At 35.2% G+C, this 23,467-nt stretch overlaps 1 protein-coding gene across 2 annotated transcripts; it reads right to left on the bottom strand.

Moving 5' to 3' along the window:
• Window positions 1-687: 687 nt before the first annotated feature.
• LOC141399773 (uncharacterized) lies at window positions 688-22,998 on the bottom strand. Of its 2 annotated transcripts, none has more exons than XM_073979054.1 (3): window positions 22,884-22,998; window positions 2,211-2,347; window positions 688-2,148 (listed from the first exon to the last, which is right to left on the bottom strand). In XM_073979054.1, exons 2-3 carry the CDS (start codon window positions 2,331-2,333, stop codon window positions 1,192-1,194), a joined length of 1,080 nt encoding a protein of 359 aa, XP_073835155.1. In that variant the 5' UTR covers window positions 2,334-2,347; window positions 22,884-22,998; the 3' UTR covers window positions 688-1,191. The 2 variants fall into 2 exon arrangements, with proteins under 2 accessions (XP_073835155.1, XP_073835156.1); XM_073979055.1 differs by having other exon boundaries at window positions 833-2,135; window positions 22,884-22,976.
• Between the last annotated feature and the right edge of the window lie 469 nt (window positions 22,999-23,467).

Below are 23,467 nucleotides of genomic sequence, written 5' to 3'. Positions count from 1 at the left end.
AAAATATTCTTCAAAAAACCACGTTTTGTTGGTATGATGGCCCTTGAAAAATTATTCTTCAAAACTCCACTTTTTGTTGGTCTGATGTTCCATGAAAAAATATTCGTTAAAAATCCACGTTTTGTTGGTCCGATGGTCCTTGAAAAAATATTCTTTAAAAATCCACGTTTTATTGGTTTGATAGTCCTTGAAAAAGTGTTCATTAAAAATCCACGATTCATATGGTCCTTGAAAAAATATTATTTAAAAATCCATGATTTGTTGGTCCGAAGGTTCTTGAACAAATATTCTTTAAAAATCCCCGTTCTATTGGTCTGATAGTCGTTGAAAAAAATATTCTTTAAAAATCCTCGTTTTATTGGTATGAAAAATAAAAAATACAAGTTTTATTGGTCTGATGGTCCTTAAAAAATATGGATGGTCGGATAAAAATATGTTTTTGGTCCTTTTCACAAGATTTCGTGACGATCGGTCTATGGTGTTGCCTTGATTTAGATTACAATTTTGATCGTTACATTTTGTCGAAATATTATGATTGGTATAGGACAAATATGTATATTCTCTCATAGTTTTCTATCAAAATTTGCTAGACTCCGACTCCGGACCCTAGGACAATCGGGTCACCGGCATCCACCTATTCAAAAGTTGTAGAAACATCTATCGAATGATAAAAACAACATACATTCATTCATCTTATGAATTTTATTTTTCTTTTTATAAAATTTGACTTATTATATATTTTACAATAGAATTACATCCTACTTAATATATAAAATAACCTTTTAAACCTACATGTAATATAAACAGACACAGATAATAATTTGTCCGAGTACTCAATACGAGTATTTCGAATTTTTCTTAAATTTTGACAATTGTATAATTTAAAAGTTGCTAAACATTACTGAGCAACCGTGTTAATGAACATTTAACAAGTACAAGGACAAAGCTATTATTACAAAAATATGCCACTTCTCTGCCATGTTAACAATTGAGTCGTTCAGTGCACACATCGATTAACTCCAATTTTTTGAAATATCTTAAATTTAATAAAGATTAGCACCTTTAAATTATAAATAAACAATGCAAATATACAGACATACAATGACAAGCACACATTTCAGCATCGCTTTTCTCAACATTTCGTTTTATGGAGTTAATCGACGTGTGCACTGGGCGGCTCAATTGTTTATTTTACTTTTCTTCGAGTCGACATATTTGCCGATGTATATACAGGGAAGATCTGGACAATAAAGGTTTATTACAATGTTCACAGGTAAACGCATAGGGATTCAAATGAAGGAGAACGTGCTCTTCTAGACGGTAACGGTATCTAAACTTGCCCTCACAACATTTAACATAGCATACATCACTTGGGTGAACGGCAGAGAAATGTTTCCTCAGTTCGGTAAATGTTTTATACTTTCTGGGACATAATCTACATTTTATTACAGGAATCCATTTGGCGATAGTTTCATCAATTTGTTGCGACGTAATCTTATCCTTTCTACATGACTGCAATTTTCTTCTGATATTTTCGGCAGTACTTGTCGCACTTGTCGATGGCATCGTACAATCAGCAGAATTTTGAGATGGTGTCCGTTCTTGTAAAATGCCAATTGATTCATCGGAATCACTTAGAGTTTCAATATCCCAATATTCATTGCAATGTGATACGTCATTGGAAATGAATTGTGCATTATCTTCGGTATTTTGTTCATTCGCAGAAGATGCTCTGTTGTCACATTTGTCATTTATTATTACCTCAGGCAATGTTGCCGATGTCATTGTATATGGACCAGCTTCAAAATTTATTTCACAATCTGTAACAAATAAATTATGATTGCCAGTTTCAGTTTCCGAAATATTGTTACTTTCTTCGTCGTTTTCATCTTCATCATCGGATATTGAAATGGTTTCTGGCTCCAGGCTGAGTAGAGCAGGGGAACCCGCAGAAACGGACGAGCTTTCTGAATTCTTTGAAGCAGGAACATTACTTTCAGCTACAACTATTGTTGCTGCTGCCGTTTGCAGATTAGTCTGTATGAGAAATACAGTCTGTTGGAAATTATTGAAACTGGAAATGTGATGCCAACATTGCATACACAAGACAGGAATTGAATTTGTGCAATCATTTTCTACATCCAAAAACTAAAAATTAATTTTGTTTAATTAATGGATGAAAATAATTTGCCAAATTTCGTTCAAATTACCTTTGGTATAAAGAATTTGACAGTAATTGCATAAACCTCATTAGTATCTCCAGTCGAATCACGAAGACGTATACTGTCGTTACATGATGTTCGACATAAACGACAGTTATAGGATCCTGTCATTTTTTATGTTTATTCTGAAAAGAATAAAGAAAAAGAAATTAGTTTTTGTGAGACGCACCCAGTTCATATATAATATTTATTAGGAAAATACCAATGTTCATAATTATGGCGGAAAAGTTTTCTGATCCGAAACCAAAACGTGGAAACCAAACCGACACATTTATGGTGGAAAGTTTTATACCCACAACGAAGACTAAACATTAAATTTCATCCATTTCGGTGTGATAATGAGCCGGTTTCACTTATTTGCTTCACGCTGTATATTAGGGTTATGCATTTTTTACAACCTCGTATCCCTGTATGATATTTTGATGAGTTTTTACCTAAGATTGCATAAAATCTTAATTTTAAAGTAAATCAATAAAAAAAGCTTCCGCACAAAAAGCTTTTAAAGTTTTTATTTTTCAGAACTTTTGACTATTTTTTGAAGATACTATAAGCAGATATTTCACTAAAAACAAGGAATGGGGGCACACAAAATAATAAATAATAAAATGACATAACCGTTTTATCATCGTATTTTAACATACATATCATTTAATATTATATATAACTTTATTTCATATATCATAAAAATCAAAAGTTGTATGTGCGGGGCCTTTTTTAAAATTCGAATGGAATACAAGTTATTTTAGTCATTTATAGGCAAAGACCATTCATTCCTACAACAGAAAATAATTTTTTGATTTTTTTTTTTTTAATTTCATAGATTTTTTTGAAAAAAAAAAATTCAAAGTGATTTGTGTGGAACCTTTTTTAATAAAATGGAATGAATGATATTTTAGTCATTTATAGGACGAAGTTCATTTTCATTCATTCTCACTACAGGAAATAATTTTTGAGAAAAAATTTCAAAAAGTCATAACCCTACATCGGTGCAGATTTACATAGAGCTCCCATATATATTTTTTCGGCCGATTTCACTTATTTGCAGAACCAAACACGCTGCATATGTCCGATTTCGATGAAATTTGATATGTGTGAATACATTTGGTCAAGAAATAAATTTCTTAAATTATATCGAAATCGGTTCCGATTTGGATATACATATGTATTTCCCATATATATTTTCGGCCGATTTCACGTATTTGCTGCACCAAACACGCTATATATGTCCGAATTCGATGAAATTTGGAATGTGCGACTTGGTCTAGAAGTAATGAAATTTAAAATGTGTGACGGAATGTTGTCAAGAAAAAAGTGTGCCATATTATATCGAAATCGGTTCAGATTAACTTATGGCTCCCATATACATATTTTACGTATTCACTATGGTGTAGGGTATCATGAAGTCGACCCCGTCCGACTTTAATCCATTCCGTACGGGTTTATATTGTTAACAAAAAAACTCGCGGATTTATAGTCGGACACACACGCTTTGGTACACATTACTTAGTAGGTAGTGAAGTAAGCAATTTTACCTTCTTACTTTAGTTTGTTATGAGTTACATAATGACTAACGAATCCAAATTTTTGCTAGGTGTTGTCAATTTGTGGAGAAGACATTTTGTGACCACAGGGAACCTAATAATTTAGCTAAAATGCTGAAAATAACTAAAATCGGGAGGTACTGTTATATGGAGGCTATACCAAAACATAGACCCGCGTTGACAATATTTGGTGGGGAAATTTTGTGACCTCTGGGAACCTCAAATGTCAAATTATAGCAGTTTGGCCAAAAAATGTATAGAACTAAGTAGACAATTTTTGAAAAGAACTTTGGCGACCTCTGGGAAATTCGAATGGGAAATAACAGGTAATTCCGTATAAATTTTTTCTTAAAATTGATTTCCTGTAATGAGAATGGATGAAGTTTTGCCTATTATTCCCAAAATAACATTCATTCCATTTTATTATAAAAAATGTTCCGCACAAACTACTTAGAAAAAAAGTTTTTTTTTTTTTTTTTAAATGAAAAAAAAAAATCTCAAAAATGTTGCATAAACGAATGACCTTTGCCTATTAATGACTAAAATTACGTTTATTCCATATAAATAAAAGTAATCGGTCCCGCACAAACCACTTTTACTTTTTATGATATAGGAAATAAAGTTATACAATATAAAATGATAAATATGTATGTAATATTACGATGAAACAAATGGTTATGGTCTGCAGCCCTCGGCACCAAATACATACGCATTTTGTAATTGTGTTCGTTGAAAATTTTAATCAAATTCGAGCCTTTTTTGATCCATCTGCACGATTAAAAAGCTGGAATATGATCTCATTTTCTGATCTTATGATCCATAAATAGGCTTGGGGAAACAAAACAATCTCAAAAATAACATAAAATCCAACCAATTTAGCGGATTTAAAAAAAAAAACAACATTTTTGTGTGAAAATTTGTATAGCGAAGGCACGTACTGAGAACATAAGACAAATTTGAAAGAATATTTCATCATTTTGCCACTGATGCCAATTATGTTAATGTCAGATAACAGAATTATGCGCTAATATATCCATAGAGACCCTATTCTTAGGCAGCTTTAGTCAGCGACCCACCATTTATAGTCTGGCACTAGATGGCAGCTGATTTCAGTACTGAATAATCTTCAACCCATGACCTACTTTGGAAAATTATTCCCGAGGTGGGCACTGGTGGGCATCAAATTTAAACCTTAGGTCAAATTTAATTGGCATTACAAAATACACTAAGAAAATACACGCTAAAACACTACTTTTTAATGAAAATTAAGCTATTACCTCCTCCTTCAAAATCCACTATCATATTTTGCTATACGTATTAGTTTCGCGATATATTGAATATATTTACTTGCACTTAATACATACAGTGTAGAGTTGTGTAGTACCGGAACGAACTAGTTCATTGGAACTATTCCGACACTGGAACGATCGGAACGATATCCGATTCGTTCGTTTATATAGTTCCTTCGTTTATCTCGTTCCTTTTGTTCATCTTGTTTTATTCGCTCATCTCGCTCTTTTTGTTCAACAGAATCATACGTTCTTGTCGTGGTTATTGTAATTTTGTTTTGTTTGTTATTGCCAATGCGTGTGTTTGTGTATGTGAAAGGGTGTGCGTTTAACAATCGACATGGAGGGAAATACAAAAGATTTTCAACTAAAAGTAAAGAGCGCGTTCTCGTAAAAAATGCAAACCTTTCAAACTTAAAATGACAAAAAATGACAATATTTAAGGGGTTTTAAGAGATCATAAATTGCTTCACATATCTTTTATGTTATTCCTTTTGTAATGAAACGAAAATTCGTACATTAACCCCCAGTTTTTGTAACTTATTTTTGTTCGTTCGTCTATTTTCGTAATAATTTAGGCATCCATAGCTCAGCCCACAGATGACATACAGATTTTATTTTTCGTAGATGAGTTCCAAATATAGTTAAGAATTCCTCATTTAAAAATCAGCGCTCTACATTTGCGCTAAGGCGAATAAATCGATCTACAAAATTTGACAATTCGTGTGAGAAGAATACAAATTTTTACAAAAACTGGGGGTAAGAAGGCGCATAAATTTTGTATGTAAATTAAAAAATAATGTATAAAAGTGTTTTCATTCATTTAAAATGAAAAGAACGACGGAACTTTACACAAAATGGCATGTGAACGTACGATTGAACAAAAGGAGGGATTTAACCAAGAGACGATTGAGTTAGAGCGTTAAATGAAAGAAGGAACTATATGGAACGAAGGAACGACATTAAGGAACTAGTTATTTTTGTTAAAAGGAACGAGAAAGATCGAACCTTCCAGTGAACTAGATTGCCCAACTCTAATACAGTGGCCGCCAGCTAGTTAGGATTCATTTAAAAATGTGAAGATTTCATGCTTCATGCCGAAAGCTCCTTAAAAGGCCGAAGTATTACTTTAATCCCTAATAATGTGCTTTAGGCCTTCCGGAAAATAAGGCCTAAAGCACATTGTTAGGGATTATAGTAATACTTCGGCCCCTTAAAGGACCTTTGGCGGGGGTAAAGCATGGAATCAGTTCAGTACACTACAAAGTTTATTTTACTACTAATGTCCCTAATTAGCTGGCCAGGCTAAAATGGACCATTTTTAGAAAAGTGGGTTGTACTTCCCCCACATATGGGGAATCTCAGTATGTTTTGACATTACTCGATACTGCTTATACAAATAACTTATAGGCAAAATTTTTTTCATCAAAGTCTACGAGTAATCTGTTAAGCTGAATTTATTGTCCCCTAATTAGCTGGTCACCACTGTAGGTTGTACTCACAAAAAAAGTATTAGTCAAATGTTCCGACTTCTGAAGCTATTTTTAAGATCGCGTTCGAATGAAACAAAAATAATATATTTTTAAAAAGGTCCATGTGATAGCTGTCAGAGTTGCCAGATGTTGTAACAAAATTTTGGCATACATTTTTTTGGCGAATGGGTGGATCCCTGTGAAATGTTTGGAAGAATATTATACTACAATTATGGTCTGTTGGGTCTGTTTTTCCAATAAAATGTGTACATTAGGGGTAAAACCAAAAAAATACCACGCCAGTACCATGTGCGGAATATTGTCCTGATAACGAAAACTCGTGTTTAAGTTCGATTCTTAACAGAAAGGAAACTAATTCAGTTTTTCATTTATTAGTTCATTTTTGTTTATTACACTGTGCAGCAGCATTTTTGGGGGGTGGAAAATTTCTTTTGAATATGAAAGCCCTTGATGAGTATACTAGGAACCCAAAAGGAAATTTTCGCCATAGGTCAAGTTTCTGAGATATCGCGCGATGAAATTTTTGATTTTTTCCCTACAATACTTGGGAAATTAGCTCCATATCTCTGTTTGGCGCTGTTGTAGCTTCGTTTTGAGGTGACATGTCTTCAGTGAAATCGATTGGCGAATCTTTTTGTAGAACATTACATTCTTCTAACTCAATGCCTTTCATGTCCTTTTCGTCCTTTATTTCTTGAACCGTAGTGAAAGTACCACAAGATGAAATTTTTCAGCATCCAAATGTTCTACAAAAATGTTGCTCAGAAGATTTTAGGTACGGTTACCTTTGACAACTAATCGATTTTGTCCCGTTTTCATTGTCCTTTTTGACAATTAATCGGTGTTGGTTCAGAAATAAACTATGTTTTGTTTTTCTGTATATTCGTCATTGGGTATTTATTGGTATGTACACATAACTATTGGTTATTGCTTATGTAGACATCTGGGGTGCTTCTGAAATATTTACCACAAATAGCTATGGTAATGATGAACACGTTAATAACAAATTTTCTTGGAGGATAGATCCGGTTATCTCAATTTTGGAACCGGATATTCCGACATTAAAACCGATTTTTGAACCGGTTTTAAGTAACCGATTAAACTTATATGTATACCGTTAAACAGCTTATAGAGTTGTCAATCAAATTAAATTAATTCGCTTCTGAAAACTTTGTTAGTTGCAATTCTAGGACAAAAAAACCGTTTTCTTAAACCGTTTTTAAGGAAAAATATCAATACGCGCAAATTTGGAGATCAAAGGCTGGGGGGCGAACAATTCTTTTTGGCGATGAAAGTCGATAAAGGTAATATTACGAACCCGGAAGGGCAGTTATGCCGTAGGTCAAACTTCTGAGTTATGGCGCGATCAAATTTCGTTAGGGTTTTTGTCATGTAGGTATGTATAGTTTGTCAAGAAAGAATTCATTTCGCTATAACTCAGAAGTTTGACCTACGGCATAACTGCCCTTCCGGGTTCGTAATATTACCTTTATCGACTTTCATCGCCAAAAAGAATTGTTCGCCCCCCAGCCTTTGATCTCCAAATTTGCGCGTATTGATATTTTTCCTTAAAAACGGTTTAAGAAAACGGTTTTTTTGTCCTAGAATTGCAACTAACAAAGTTTTCAGAAGCGAATTAATTTAATTTGATTGACAACTCTATAAGCTGTTTAACGGTATACATATAAGTTTAATCGGTTACTTAAAACCGGTTCAAAAATCGGTTTTAATGTCGGAATATCCGGTTCCAAAATTGAGATAACCGGATCTATCCTCCAAGAAAATTTGTTATTAACGTGTTCATCATTACCATAGCTATTTGTGGTAAATATTTCAGAAGCACCCCAGATGTCTACATAAGCAATAACCAATAGTTATGTGTACATACCAATAAATACCCAATGACGAATATACAGAAAAACAAAACATAGTTTATTTCTGAACCAACACCGATTAAATGTCAAAAAGGACAATGAAAACGGGACAAAATCGATTAGTTGTCAAAGGTAACCGTACCTAAAATCTTCTGAGCAACATTTTTGTAGAACATTTGGATGCTGAAAAATTTCATCTTGTGGTACTTTCACTACGGTTCAAGAAATAAAGGACGAAAAGGACATGAAAGGCATTGAGTTAGAAGAATGTAATGTTCTACAAAAAGATTCGCCAATCGATTTCACTGTGTTATGGATTCTTTTGGGTGTCCAATGATGGTTATGACACGGTGGCTCCAACCGGCTACTCGTCGGAATTTGGGTAGATTCTTTCCACAGTTGAACACCCTGACCATACACATAAATATTTCGTGTCAAAAAAAAAAATATATAAATTGCGAATACTTGTCAGGTACATAAAATAACCAAAAACCATAATCAACATACAAAAACTGTCCATTTGTCTGCAATTTCCGTCCGTCTGTACAGATTGAGCCGCCCACCCCTTCTGTAACTTTATATGTATACAGCCAATGCGTTTCTTAATGGCTCCAAGTTTTCGAAGAAACGCCCATAATCTGTGTTAAAATCTGTACATTTATTTCAGTTCAACTATCCACATGTCTATTCCTGCTCCTACCTCCCAACATATTCCAACTTACCTCAGTTGCAACACCCTACATCATTTCAGAGAATCTACTCTACCATCTTTTTATAGTAACACAAAAAAATAAAGAATATTTTGATATCCATTATCTTATTTTATTTCTTATTTTAAAACTACATACTTACAATTTATTCTTATAAAAATATGTATATGTACAGTTTATATAATTCATAAAATATATATTTTATTATAATTCATATAGTATTTGTATTTTTTTCTTATTTTTTTTCTTCCATTTATTTTTTATTTACTTTTTACTGCCATTAGTATTACAAAATTTCTAAATTAGATATTTATTTATTTTGCAACTACATAAATTTTTATACTTTTTGCTGTTCTAGGAATGATTTATATACATTTTTCTTTGTTTTTTTTTGTTTTTATTTGTATTTTCTTTTTTTTTTTTTTTTGTTTGTTTCTTTTTCTTTGTTTCTTTCTATTTTTTTTCTTAGTTTTTCCTTGCTTTGTTTTGGACCATTTTATTTTATTTCTATTTTCTTTTTATTTTGTTGTGACCAGCTTGTCCGTCTTATCTCCTTCTTGCCGTTAAGGTTTTGTTCTTTTCCTTCATTTTATGCATATTTTCTTCGTTTTATTTACTTCTTCACACAGTGTTTACTTATGTTATTGATATGCATTATATCTTCATTAGGTTTGTTTCAGAGTTCGAAAATAAACAGTACACTAACGTAGTGTACCGCTCCGAGTACAGTATCACTAAAATATTTTTAGCGTTAGTGTTCCGGAACACAAACACTAAAAAATATTTTAGTGATACTGTTCCGGAGCACAACGATAAACGTAGTGTACCACATTTTGGTACACTAAAAACGTTGGGTACCGCAGTCGGAACACTAAAAATCGTAGTGCTCCGCAGTCGGAGCACTAAAAATCGTAGTGCTCCGCAGTCGGAGCACTAAAAATCGTAGTGCTCCGCAGTCGGAACACTAAAAATGGTAGTGCTCCGCAGTCGGAGCACTAAAAAATCGTTGTGTACCACATGTCGGAACACTAAAAAAACGTAATGCTAATGTACCACACACGAGTTTATTATGACTTGCGAGGAAAATTAAATATTTATAATTTTTGAGATAAGTACAAGTTAAGACATAGAAACTCAGATACATCTCTTAAATCCATGTATGTATACATATTAATTAATAACGTTGGGAACTTAAGTAGAAAATATGAAAAACATTGATTCGGTTGTTGTACAATGGCCCATTACAATTGTACAAATTGCGGAGTACTAAAAATCGTAGTGTTCCGACTGCCGGATCACTAAAAATCGAAACAATGGAACAATAAAAATCGTAGTGCTCGGCTGCGGAGTACTAAAAATCGTAGTGTTCCGACTGCCGGATCACTAAAAATCGTAATGTTCCGACTGCCGGATCTCTAAAAATCGAAACAATGGAACAATAAAATCGTAGTTTTCGGCTGCGGAGTACTAAAAATTGTAGTGTTCCGACTGCCTAACAATCGTAGTGTTCCGCCTGCCGGAACACTACGATTTTTGGCACTCCGCAGCCGAAATCTACGATTTTATTGTTCCATTGATTCGATTTTTAGAGATCCGGCAATCGGAACACTACGATTTTTAGGGATCCGGCAGTCGGAACACTACGATTTTTAGTGCTCCATTGTCCAAAAACCAAACCATACATACATGGATGTAACATTTTATCATAATTTTTATTAATCAAATTTAACCAAATATTTCATTTTCCTAAGAAAACATAATTCCTTTGTTATTTTTTAGTGTTCCAACACGTGGTGCACTACGCTTTTTAGTGATCCGGCAGTCGGAACACTAAAATGTTTAGTGTTCCGGCAGTAGGAACACTACGATTTTTAGTGCTCCACTGTCTAAAAATCAAATCAGATGTTTTACACATTTTCTTCTATTTTTTATTTATTAAATAATAATTTAATAAGTAATTTATTAAATAATAAATAAATACATATGATGCTTTTCACATTTTCTTTTAATTTTTATTTATTAAAAAATGTATATAAAATATGACGTAGGGGATGGAAGATACCAAGGAACGGTCCTGACCGGTTTTAACATGGCAAAGCCCAGGATTTATCTTGGTCCCTCTTTCATCCCAAGTGGACACTGACCTCCCCGTGGTGTCACCTGGGGAACTGCCTTTAACACCCGTTAAAGGTAGTGAGCTAACATGTGCCGCTTACTATGAAAAAACGAAAGAAAAGAAAAACAAACCCCTCTAAAGTTGACGAACCCCGCAAACGTTTTAAGGACCATGATCTGCGAATCTGCACCTGGAATGTTCGCACTCTTTATAGAGAAGGTGCAGTCTTCGCATTGGCAGACGTACTTGAAAAGTACAAGACCGATATTACTGCCATACAGGAAATACGATGGATTGGGAAAGGCGTCACAACAACACCTAAAGGTGACGCACTGTATTATAGCTGCCATGACGTAAAGCATGAGTTTGGTTGTGGATTCGTAGTTAGTCGGAGACTAAAACATCTTGTATCCAGCTTCACTCCAGTGAATGAAAGACTTGCTGCAATTCGAATAAAAGCTAAATTCTTCAACATCAGCTTTATTTGCGCTCATGCTCCCACTGAAGAAAAGGATGAACAGACCAAAGATATATTTTACGAGCGCTTAGAAGAAACATATGACCGTTGCCCTGCCCATGACATTAAAATCATTCTAGGCGATTTTAATGCCAAAATTGGAAAGGAGAATATCTTTGGCCCAACAGTCGGGAAATTCAGTCTCCACAGTGAAACATCTGACAATGGTATGAGACTGATAGACTTTGCAGCTGCAAAAAACATGGTAGTTAGCAGTACCAGATTTAATCATCTCGATATTCATAAGGGCACCTGGCTGTCTCCAGATCAGAAAACAAGAAACCAAATTGATCATGTTGTGATAGATGGAAGACATTCATCGAGCGTGTTGGATGTACGATCGTTCCGAGGCGCAAACATTGATTCGGACCACTACCTTGTTGCAGCAAAGGTACGCACCCGCTTAAACGTAGCAAACAAAGTACGAACAGACACAACACGAAAGTTAGACATCGGTAAGCTGCAATCACAACAGATAGCCACAGCATATTTCACTCAACTAGCCCAATTGCTTAATCAAAGCCCTCCTCATCCCGATAACATATCAGCGCAATGGCAAAGCATTGCCCACTCCATGCAAACAGCCGCAAAATCCATACTTGGATACCAGAGACCTCCACCAAGGAATCCATGGTATGATGAGGAGTGTCGTGCTGCCACCGAAGAGAAAAATGCGGCATATAAGGCTACTTTACAATCCGTAGCAACGCGTAGCGCACGAGAGAGATACAGGGAGAAAAGGAGAGAGGAGAAACGTCTTTTCCGCAGGAAAAAGAGAGAGATGGAAAAGCGGGAGTGTGAAAAAATCGAGATGTACAGGAGCCAGAATGAAGTCCGAAAATTCTACCAAAGAGTCAAGCATCAAACTGATGGCTTTGGTACAGGCACATCCTCCTGTAGAGACCAGCAAGGTAATTTGGTAACTGATACAGATAGTGTACTCAGGATATGGAAAGAACATTTTTCAAATCTGTTGGTATCCAATAGCAGCGAAGACGACGAAGATACCACAGTCCCAATCCCAGAAGATGGTATTGAATGTATACCGCCCAGCCAAGATGAGGTAAAGACAGCAATAAATCGGCTGAAGAATAATAAGGCAGCAGGGGCCGATGGCTTACCAGCCGAGCTGTTCAAAACCGGAGGCGACACGCTGATAAGGTGTATTCATCAGCTAGTTAGCACCATCTGGCAGGAAGAACGAGTACCCGACGATTGGAACCTGAGTATCCTGTGCCCCGTCCACAAGAAGGGAGATAAGACTGTATGCTCTAACTATAGGGGCATAAGTCTACTCCCTATTGCCTACAAGATCGTGTCAGGGATATTGTGCGAACGACTAAAGCCAATGGTCAACGAGATTATTGGACCATACCAATGCGGCTTTAGACCTGGCAAGTCCACCATTGACCAGATATTTACCCTGCGGCAAATCCTGGAGAAGACCCAAGAGATGCAGATCGACACCTACCACCTTTTTGTCGATTATAAAGCAGCCTTCGACAGTCCGCTGCGCTCAAAGGTATTCCAAGCCATGTCTGAATTTGGTATTCCCGCAAAGCTCATCCGGCTTTGTAAAATGACTTTAACTGACACGAGGTCCTCAGTTAAAATAGGAAAGAACCTCTCCGAAGAGTTTGGTACCAAAAGAGGTTTCAGACAAGGAGACAGCCTTTCGTGTGACCTCTTCAACATCCTGCTAGAAAAGGTTATACGAGAGGCAAACGTCAAAAGAAGTGGCACAATCTACACCAATAGTCACATGTTACTTGCTTATGCTGATGATATAGACATCATGGGTCGATCAGTAAAGAAGTAACTGATACCTTTATAAAAGTCGAAGGAGAATCTGCTAAAGTGGGTCTGGCGGTAAACGGTGAGAAGACCAAGTTGATGGTGTCGACGCGCAATGCGTCCATTGAGCTCGGACCGACTGTGGAAGTTGGTTCCTATAATATTGAGGTAGTAAAAGACTTCGTCTACCTCGGCACCTCCGTCAACACAACAAACGACATCAGTTGTGAAATAAAAAGAAGAATTGTATTGGCCAACAGATGCTACTTTGGATTAAGTAAGCAGTTTAAAAACAAAGCCACATCTCGTCAAACAAAAATAACGCTCTACAAAACACTGATACTACCCGTGCTGATGTATGGCTCCGAAGCCTGGGTACTTGCGCAAGCAGACATGGCAGTGCTTGGTGTGTTTGAGAGAAAAATTCTTCGAAAGATCTACGGACCAATCTGCGTTGACGGTGAATATCGACGTCGCATGAACCACGAGCTGTATCTGCTATACAACGACATCAATATTGTTAAACGTATCGAGATGCAGCGATTGCGTTGGCTAGGCCATATCAAAAGAATGAGCGATGATGAACCCACTAAAAAGGCGTATGAATACATGCCACATGGCGGTGCACGCAGAATTGGCAGGCCAAGGAATAGATGGCGCAAACAAGTGGATGATGAGATGACAAGGCGCGGTATTCCAGAGAGCAAAGCAACAAATAGAGAGGAATGGAGATCTCTTCTTAGTTCGGCCTATAGAACAAATGTTCTGTAATGGGCCAGCTAAGTAAGTAAGTATATAAAATATTTAATTTCCTCAGAAATCATAATAAATTCATGTATGGTTCATTACCTTATAGCTTCAAAACGTGGTACAAAACGATTTTTAGTGCTCCGGCACGACGATCTTTGTGCTTCATTCCACAAAAACTAAATATTGTTTTTTCATCATTTTGACCAAATTTCGCAATGTGTATAACTAATTTAAACATACATGGATGTAACAGTTTATCTTCATTTTTATTTGATCAAATTTAAACAATATTTAATTTTCCTAAGAAAACATAATACCTCTATTATATTTTAGTGTTCCAACACGTGATGCACTATGATTTTTAGTGATCCGGCAGTCGGAACACTAAAATTTTTAGTGCTCCGCAGTCGGAACACTACGATTTTTAGTCCTCCGCAGTCGGAACACTAAAATTTTTAGTGCTCCGCAGTCGGAACACTACGATTTTTAGTCCTCCGCAGTCGGAACACTACGATTTTTAGTCCTTCGCAGTCGGAACACTACGATTTTTAGTGCTCCGGCATGCGGTACACTACGATTATCGTTGTGTTCCGGTACAGTATCACTAAAATATTTTTTAGTGTTTGTGTTCCGGAGCGGTACGCTATCGTTGTGTACCTATCCACCTTGGTACGGTACAGAACGGTACGGTACGATACCATAGTGTTTATTTTCGAACACTGGTTTGTTTTGGTTTGCACTTTTCGTGACGGTTTACGTATATTTTTTTTCTCGGTTTGACGGTCCCAACTGTTATTGTTGATTTCCTTTTAATTTCATTTTTTTTTTCTTTTGATGCATTTGTTATTTATGCTCCTTTTCGTACTCTTAGTTTTGAAGTAATCACTTAATACAGTATGCAAAGTTCATATTCGTACACCCCTAAAAAATGTATAAAACCGTTATTAATTCCATATTTTATGTGCAAATATGAAACAATTGATAGGAATTACCATAACGAAGAAAGATTTAAGAATAACAAAACAAATTTTTAATTTATTCCGTCATTTAGGTATAGATGGCGCCTGTGTGGTGGCAAAGTTCGTATTCGTACACCTATAAGCACTATATATTTGGAGTTTTTAAGGATTTTCAAAACAAAATACCGCAAATTTTTGTTTTAGTCCTCTTTTTGAATCCCTCTGCTATAGAAATATTTAAAAATAACGGTAATTTTATTAAAAATGTTGCATGAATAAAAAGTCGGAGGAATATTTAAAACCCTTAAGAAAATTGTGCTAGATATGATTAGCTATTGCAATTTATTCCCGAATTTTTGACGAAAATAGCGAATAGCAGTCCTTCTGTAACAATATTCGAGGTTTAATATGAAAATAAATGTTGTAAGCGTTTGGAAATGCAAAGAAACGTAATGCGGGTTTAGGTAAAGTAAACACATTTTTGGTTTTTACTTGGTATATATCGCACGTTTCGTTTTATATTTGACATAAAATGTATTGAAGTTTTAGAATACGGGTTCGAAAATCATTTTATGTCAAGAAATATCGGAAATTACGAGGAATAAAAAAAATGTTAAGGAAGAAAATTTTCCCAGAAATAATGCATTTCTTCAAAAGGTTACCCCACGCTCCTTCCTGGACAATTTACTTCATTCTTTTGACATTTTTGTACTCATTATGGATCCTTTGTTAAAAAATATAATTCTCAAGAAGTAAAAACCATTATTTACGCAATTCGGCAGCCATAACCCTCGTTCATTGTAAACGTAGAATTTCAGTCGTACGCAGACAGTATGAAAACTTGTACAGTTTCATTTTTCTTCATAATTTCTCACAGTTTTCGGCATAAAATGATTTTCGAAACCGTATTCTAAAACTTCAATACGTTTTATGTCAAATATAAAACGAAACTTGCGATATATACCAAGTAAAAACCAAAAATGTGTTTACTTTACCTAAACCCGCATTACGTTTCTTTGCATTTCCAAACGCTTACAACATTTATTTTCATATTAGACCTCGAATATTGTTACAGAAGGACTGCTATTAGCTATTTTCGTCAAAAATTCGGGAATAAATTGCAATAGCTAATCATATCTAGCACAATTTTCTTAAGGGTTTTAAATATTCCTCCGACTTTTTATTCATGCAACATTTTTAATAAAATTACCGTTATTTTTAAATATTTCTATAGCAGAGGGATTCAAAAAGAGGACTAAAACAAAAATTTGCGGTATTTTGCTTTGAAAATCCTTTAAAACTCCAAATATATAGTGCTTATAGGTGTACGAATACGAATTTTGCCACCCACACAGGCGCCATCTATACCTAAATGACGGAATAAATTAAAACTTTGTTTTGTTATTCTTAAATCTTTCTTCGTTATGGCAATTCCTATCAAATATTTCATTATTTGCACATAAAATATGGAATTAATAACGATTTTATTCATTTTTTAGGGGTGTACGAATATGAACTTTGCATACTGTATTCTCTTGGTGAGATTTCGTTCATGACTGCAGATAATTTATATTATTGTTTTGTAGTTTGTCGTTTAGGAGATTTAAGCTGCAATTGCATCACGTGTTGAATATAAGCACTGCATTTTTCTTATTCTATGTTCAGTTATATTTCATATATACTTTTTTTTACTTTTTCTTGTTTGTTTTATTATTATACAATTTTTATATGTATAGACTTCTTATGTTGAATTCTTAAGTTTATGAATAATATTTCAGCTTCACTATATCTTATTACACAATAGCTCTTTTCTTTAAATTAAATCAGGATATCAAGATATTTCTTTTGTTCTTTTATTATTGATTGCGGAGCTCTTTAGTTTTTTTCTTTTGTTTCACTAATGTGCTTTATATTAGGGCAATTTATTCATAGTCACGAATGATAGAGTACCAACCCGCCACCGAACAACTTGACAAAATCAGAGTAAATTCTCCACCACGTTACGGAAATAGCTATCTCCCTTCTTCTTTCTATCGTCGTTCAGTTTTTCTACAATATCAGAGATCAAGTTCGAAATCCACCAGAGTTGCTTGCAGACTGTAGTGGATGATCTTTCGTGGATTTCGTTATAATTATACTAAGACGTAATGACCTTACGCAACAACTGAAGACATGTCACCTCAAAACGAAGCTACAACAACGCCAAACAGAGATATGGAGCTAATTTCCCAAGTATTGTAGGGAAAAAATCAAAAATTTCATCGCGCGATATCTCAGAAACTTGACCTATGGCGAAAATTTCCTTTTGGGTTCCTAGTATACTCATCATGGGCTTTCATATTCAAAAGAAATTTTCCACCCCCCAGACTTTGAGTTCCATTTTGTGTCACAGTGTTATTTTCAAAGTATATACTACAAAAATATAAAATAAAACCCTGCTCCCAAGTGGAGCATCTAGATATTACAAGCAAACTTAAAAGGTTCACATGCAGGGTACAAAATTAGGAAATATAGTTCCGTCTTGGGCCATTCATCTTGTTTCGGGTCCTGTCATTCCCTTTGATTGAAATTCTGTTTGCATTGATCTTCTCCAAGTTGTTTGAGGACGACGCCCTCTGTTCCATCTTCCTTGGGGATTCCATTGTAAGCTCATCTTAGAGTCATCTTTCCGTAGTATATGCCCAATCCATTTGTATCGGCCCGATAGCAAGACAAATCTCACAATAGTGTTGAAATGTATTTTTGTTTGTTTGTTTTTTTTTTTTTGGAAATTTGTGAGGATTGTCAAATCTAGATAGTCATGCATATGAGTGGAGAGCTTTGTTTATCCTGTTGTTAACATCCGCATCTGCACCTCCTTGTTTGTCTATTGTTCTTCCGATAGGGATGTCATTGAGCAGTACTGACGTGTTCTTTAACGTACTAATTATCATTAATTTTGTCTTTTTACGTTGATTTAACTCAACTATTTTCTCCCGAGTGCCATTAAGTCTGTGGGACGTTATGCATATATGACCAGCCTAGTCTAGATTGTGTAGACGTTGTTCTAAATGTCATTGTATAACATCTCTAGCTTCAGCTTTCGTTTTCGTCACTACAGCGTCAAGGACACTTTGCACATAACATTTTAACACTGCATATACATAATTTGTATTATATTGGAGAGAACACCAACATTTCCAAAGTGCTCCCACATAGCACTTTTATCGATCATGTCGACGGCTGTCTCAAAGTCGACAAAGATTAGGTACAAATGGCTGTTAATTTAATTCGACTGCTCTGCTACATTCTTAGGGTAATGATATGATCTATACACGATCTATGTATTTCTCCTGAATCCGGTCTGCTCTTTTCTAATGCTGGGTTCTACTGCTGGTGCGAAACGATCCAGGACAATAAATGCTAAGATAGTATTTAATATTGTTATACCCCTCCAGTCTCGTCATTCACTCAATCGCCTTTTTTCGGCATTGTAATGAATAGACGTTCTAACCAATCTGACGTGTACCATTGAGTATTTGAATATTTCTGTGGGGATTTTGTTTGGGCCAGGAGATTTATTATTTTTGACTTTTTCATTCACATTTTTTATCTCGGTGGTGGCCTCGTAGATATATCTCTTTGGATTTCGGTGCTCTTCTGGATTTATAAAAATTAGAGGGATTGTGAGCGTGATTCCACCGTTGTAGTTGTCATGGTATTGTGGTCAGTGTTTGCCCCATTTGCATCTTTGATATTCGTTGCAGTACATATTTTTTCAGAGCTTAATTGTAAAGAGATCATATTTTCCCGTATCGCCGCATCTCATTAGCAATGTATCTAGAAACAACTAGTTTCTATCTTGAATTTTTCTCTCGTCTACCAGATTATAGGTTTATTCTGTATAAAAATACTTCTAAAATAAGGAATGCTTTGGATTTGTTTTTGAGTGTCAGAAAAAAGTTTTGAATAGAATTGCAAGTTTTCATTGATTCATTCGATTTCTGGTTCTCGAGCTGACAAAAACTTATTAAAATACGTAAAAAATGTTTAACAAAAAACAAAATTTATAATAATATCTGGAAAAAGAAGCGGATTGGCTAAATATATATATAAATATATTTCTATTTTAAAACGATTCTATTGAATAAATCGCTATCCATTATTTTTTGTCGTTTGCTGAATATTACATATGGACCATATTGGGAAGTTTAAATTGCCCAAACGCTCGTCAAACCATACAATTATTTACAACGCAAATTTAAATTGAGACATCCTTCCGAATTTACTTTCAATTTAATACTATCATTGGATTTTAATTGAGAATTTATCGCCCTTCGCTAATGGATAAAAATCAAGCCTTTAATTCACAACTCTGATCGAATACATTGGTCAATTTAGAACTAAATTCAATCTTTAGTGGCAGGACTTCAATATATATGGAATGTGAAGTATAAATTCGTGGTTTTAAAGAAATACTACAAACAACTATCACAGTAATGTTGGCGACATTTCCTGGCCATGTACAACTTCTCTACAAATGGTGTCGAAGACACGCCGTTCGCACTCGGCGATAAACTGTAGGTCCCTTTACCGCGATTTGTTTAATATTATCAACCGAGGCCGCCATAGAGCTTTTTATACATTGTCATAAACAGTTAATATTGTATAGTTCACGATAATTTTAAACATGTTATATCTTAAACTTAATACCATCAAAAATATCAAATTAAAATTTAATTTCATAATATTGAGAATTAATCTATAAATGATGGCCATTTATTCAATGTCAATTGTGAGATAGGTCCACGAAATTGAAGACCTTTAGAATGTTTAATGGGCTGAAAGAGTTATTGTCGGCATGGTTGGGCGGGTAATCGGACGAATCTTGAACATCTAAGATTCCAAATTTTAGGATGTATCCTTTGTACTAGCAATGACCTTCGTGAAATGTTTGAATATACTTTGCTATCAAATAAATATTATTACAACTGGTTGAGGCTTTTTTCCTCTGATGAGAACACCCTCAAGCCCTGAGTACGGTCGGATATATTGGTAGCATTAGTCAGGAGAAATAGAGTCTGAAGAGGATCGTTACAATTGTTTATCCAGGGTTTTTCGTGGTGTGACGTACATCGCAGGACTCCCCGTGCTGCGTCTTTGCAGGCAACTGCTGCGTTGATGGCGAAGTTTGGTGTCCAAGCTGTTGGAGAACTTTCTGTTATCATTGAATTTTTTAGACTATATATTTTTATACCCTCCACCATAGTGTGGAGGGTATATTAACTTTGTTTTTCTGTTTGTAACACATCGAACTAATCACTTGCGAGCATATGAAGTATATATATTCTTGATCAGGATAAAATTCTAAGACGATCTAGCCATGTCCGTCAGTTATAATCACTCTAGCGTTCGCAATAATTGAGCTAGAGCGCTATATTTTTGAACCCGAGTGTATTTTTCCGTAGGCAGGTCAAGTTCGAAGATTGGCTATATCGGACCACTTTCTGGTATAGCCCCCATTTTCGGTATTTTGGGGATTGTAGCTAAATTTTTTGACCGAATTACCTGTAATTTCACGTTTGGGGTTCCCAGTGGTCACAAAATATCTCCACTAAAAACCGTCAACATATGCCGGTATAGCCCCCCATATAACGGTACCTCACGGTTTTCGGTATTTTGAGGATTTTAGCTAAAATTGTAGACCGAAATACTTGTAATTTGACAGTTGAGGTTCCTAGTAATCACAAAATATCTCCACCAAAAGCTGTCAACATAGATAAATGTTTTGGTATAACCGCATATAACGGTACCTCCCGATTTTCTATATTTTGTGGATTTTAAGTACATTTTTTTACCAAACTACCTGCAATTGAACATTTGAGGTTCCCAGTGGTCGCAAAACAGCTCCACCAAAAACCGTCAACATAGGTCCATGTTTTGGCAAAGCCCCCATATAACGGTACCTCCCGATTTTCGGAATTTTGAGGATTTTAGCTACAATTTTTGACCAAACTACCTGTAATTTGACAGTTGAGGTTCCTAGTAATCACAAAACATCTCCATATTTTGGTATAGCCCCCATATAACCGTACTTCCCGATTTTCGGTATTTTGAGGATTTTAGCTACAATTTTTGACCGAACTGTCAAACTACTACCACTAAAAACTGTCAACATGTTTTGGTATAGACCCTTATGAGGTTGACTCCTTGCCTCATCACTATGTGCAGCCAGAAAATCTAAGGAAAACTGAAATGAAACGCCGAGTTAGATGTTTGTTCGTCGACGTCTCGAATATTCTACAAAACTAAATCTAAAATTAACACACGTACAAATACATTTACTAATGCACGCTGTGCCTATATACATAAATGCATCCCTTTTTATCTTAACTCAAGTATTTTGTTACATTATTTATGACCGACAGCTGTTATGTTTAAAAATAGGTTCTTAGCACACATGCATTGAAATAAATCTACCTGTCGGTATTTACACAGAAAAATAGTTTTTCCCCGATTTTCGGTTTTTTTGGATTTTAGCTACAATTTTTGGTCCCAGTATCTGCAATTCGACATTTGAGGTTCCCAGTGGTCACAAAACTTCTCCACCAAAAACATAGGTCCACACTTTGATATATCTCCATATAAGGTTCCTAACGGAATGAATACATTTTGTACCTTATTTAGGTATCAGTGATCACAAACTATCTCCGCCTAAAATTGTGGCCAGGAAAGAAAATAATTATTCCGTTTTAGTTCAGAATTTGTTATGGTGGAGGGTATAAAAAGTTCGGCCGGGCCGAAATTAACGCTTTTTTACTTGTTGGCTTTATATTCCTTTGGTGGTGAAACGCTTTGGGCAGCAACTTCACTATTTCAACTAAGAGCTAAGAAATTATCACTATTGACGTTTCTTATAGTTTTGAAATCTATCCGACATCCTAAAAACTCTTTGCTAATGAAAAGGTGGTTAGTTTGGGTGCGAGTTATTCTGTCTGGGGATTGCCAATATATTTATGGATATCTTTGTGGGGGATTTTGTGCCACCAATGAATAATTGTTTTTTCATGCGGTGATCTTCTGCGTTCTTCATAGTCGTTGCGTGAGCCGTTTACGCCATGTTTACTAATCACAAACATGTTGATGTTGGTAACGTTTCTCTTTTGGAAATATACCAAAAGACATCCTTTCTTTTTAAATTTGTGTTTAAATTGTTTAAATGTGGCATTATTGCTCCCATTTCGTACTTATGGTATAATAATAAAATGGCAACCCTTTAAACTATATGCGCATTACAGCAAGAGACTGGGAAATAGTTGCCCATTGATGGAAGAGCAATGTCTCTTTAATAAACGGGAACGTATGTATGTATGTACATAAAAATTTAGTCGTATCTATGACCTGACATCAATGATAAGTGCACACTCGAAATGCCAAGCACTCATTCACATTGTTGTTTGGTTTGCTTTACTGCAGCTCTCTTTTCTGTTAGCAAAACAACCGCACATGTACATTGTACATACATATTTATGTGGTTTCTCATTCATGTATCTCCACGCTTCTTTGATAAAATTAAAACCATACAAACTTAACATTAGCAAGCAGCTGAAAAAACCGGAATGTTTAACTGTACACTTACCTGTCGAAAATGAATATATTCCTACAAAACAAAATGCTCCACAAACAAACAGATGAAAAATTTAACAAAACACACAAGGTGACAGGACTGCTGCTCGTATAGGACTGAAACGACTAGACTGTACTACATAGTCGTGTGTACAAAAATGCGGAATGAAACTGTTTAGCTACGAAAGAGAGTAAGTTCTCAATGCGAAGACCTCATCAAATGTGCAGCAGCAGCTGCACGGCCGTTAAGAACAGTGATTCACAGCAACAAAATAATACAGTATCAATCGTTGTGGTGTAAACTACAGGGTGACCAAATGTAAAAAGTGTTGCAGGTAAATCAGCGTTAGAATAATGCTTAAACAAATACATATTAAAATGCCAAAAAATAATACTAAATTAAAAACTTTTTTTAATAAAATATGTATTGAAATAATAATAAAATAATGAAATATTTTTTGCGACCCTATAAAGTGAATTTATTCTTGGCCGGTGTAAAATCGTCGATATATTCATTTCCGACCGTCGCCCGTCCTTCTGTGATAATCACTCTTAGCATCCACAAAAATTGAGATAGGACTCGGAAACTTTGAATAT

The sequence above is a fragment of the Musca autumnalis genome, unplaced genomic scaffold (genome assembly GCF_047663935.1).
Source record: "Musca autumnalis isolate F117 unplaced genomic scaffold, ASM4766393v1 scaffold_3, whole genome shotgun sequence".
NCBI lineage: Eukaryota > Metazoa > Arthropoda > Insecta > Diptera > Muscidae > Musca > Musca autumnalis.
This window is presented reverse-complemented; position numbering and strand designations above follow the sequence as displayed.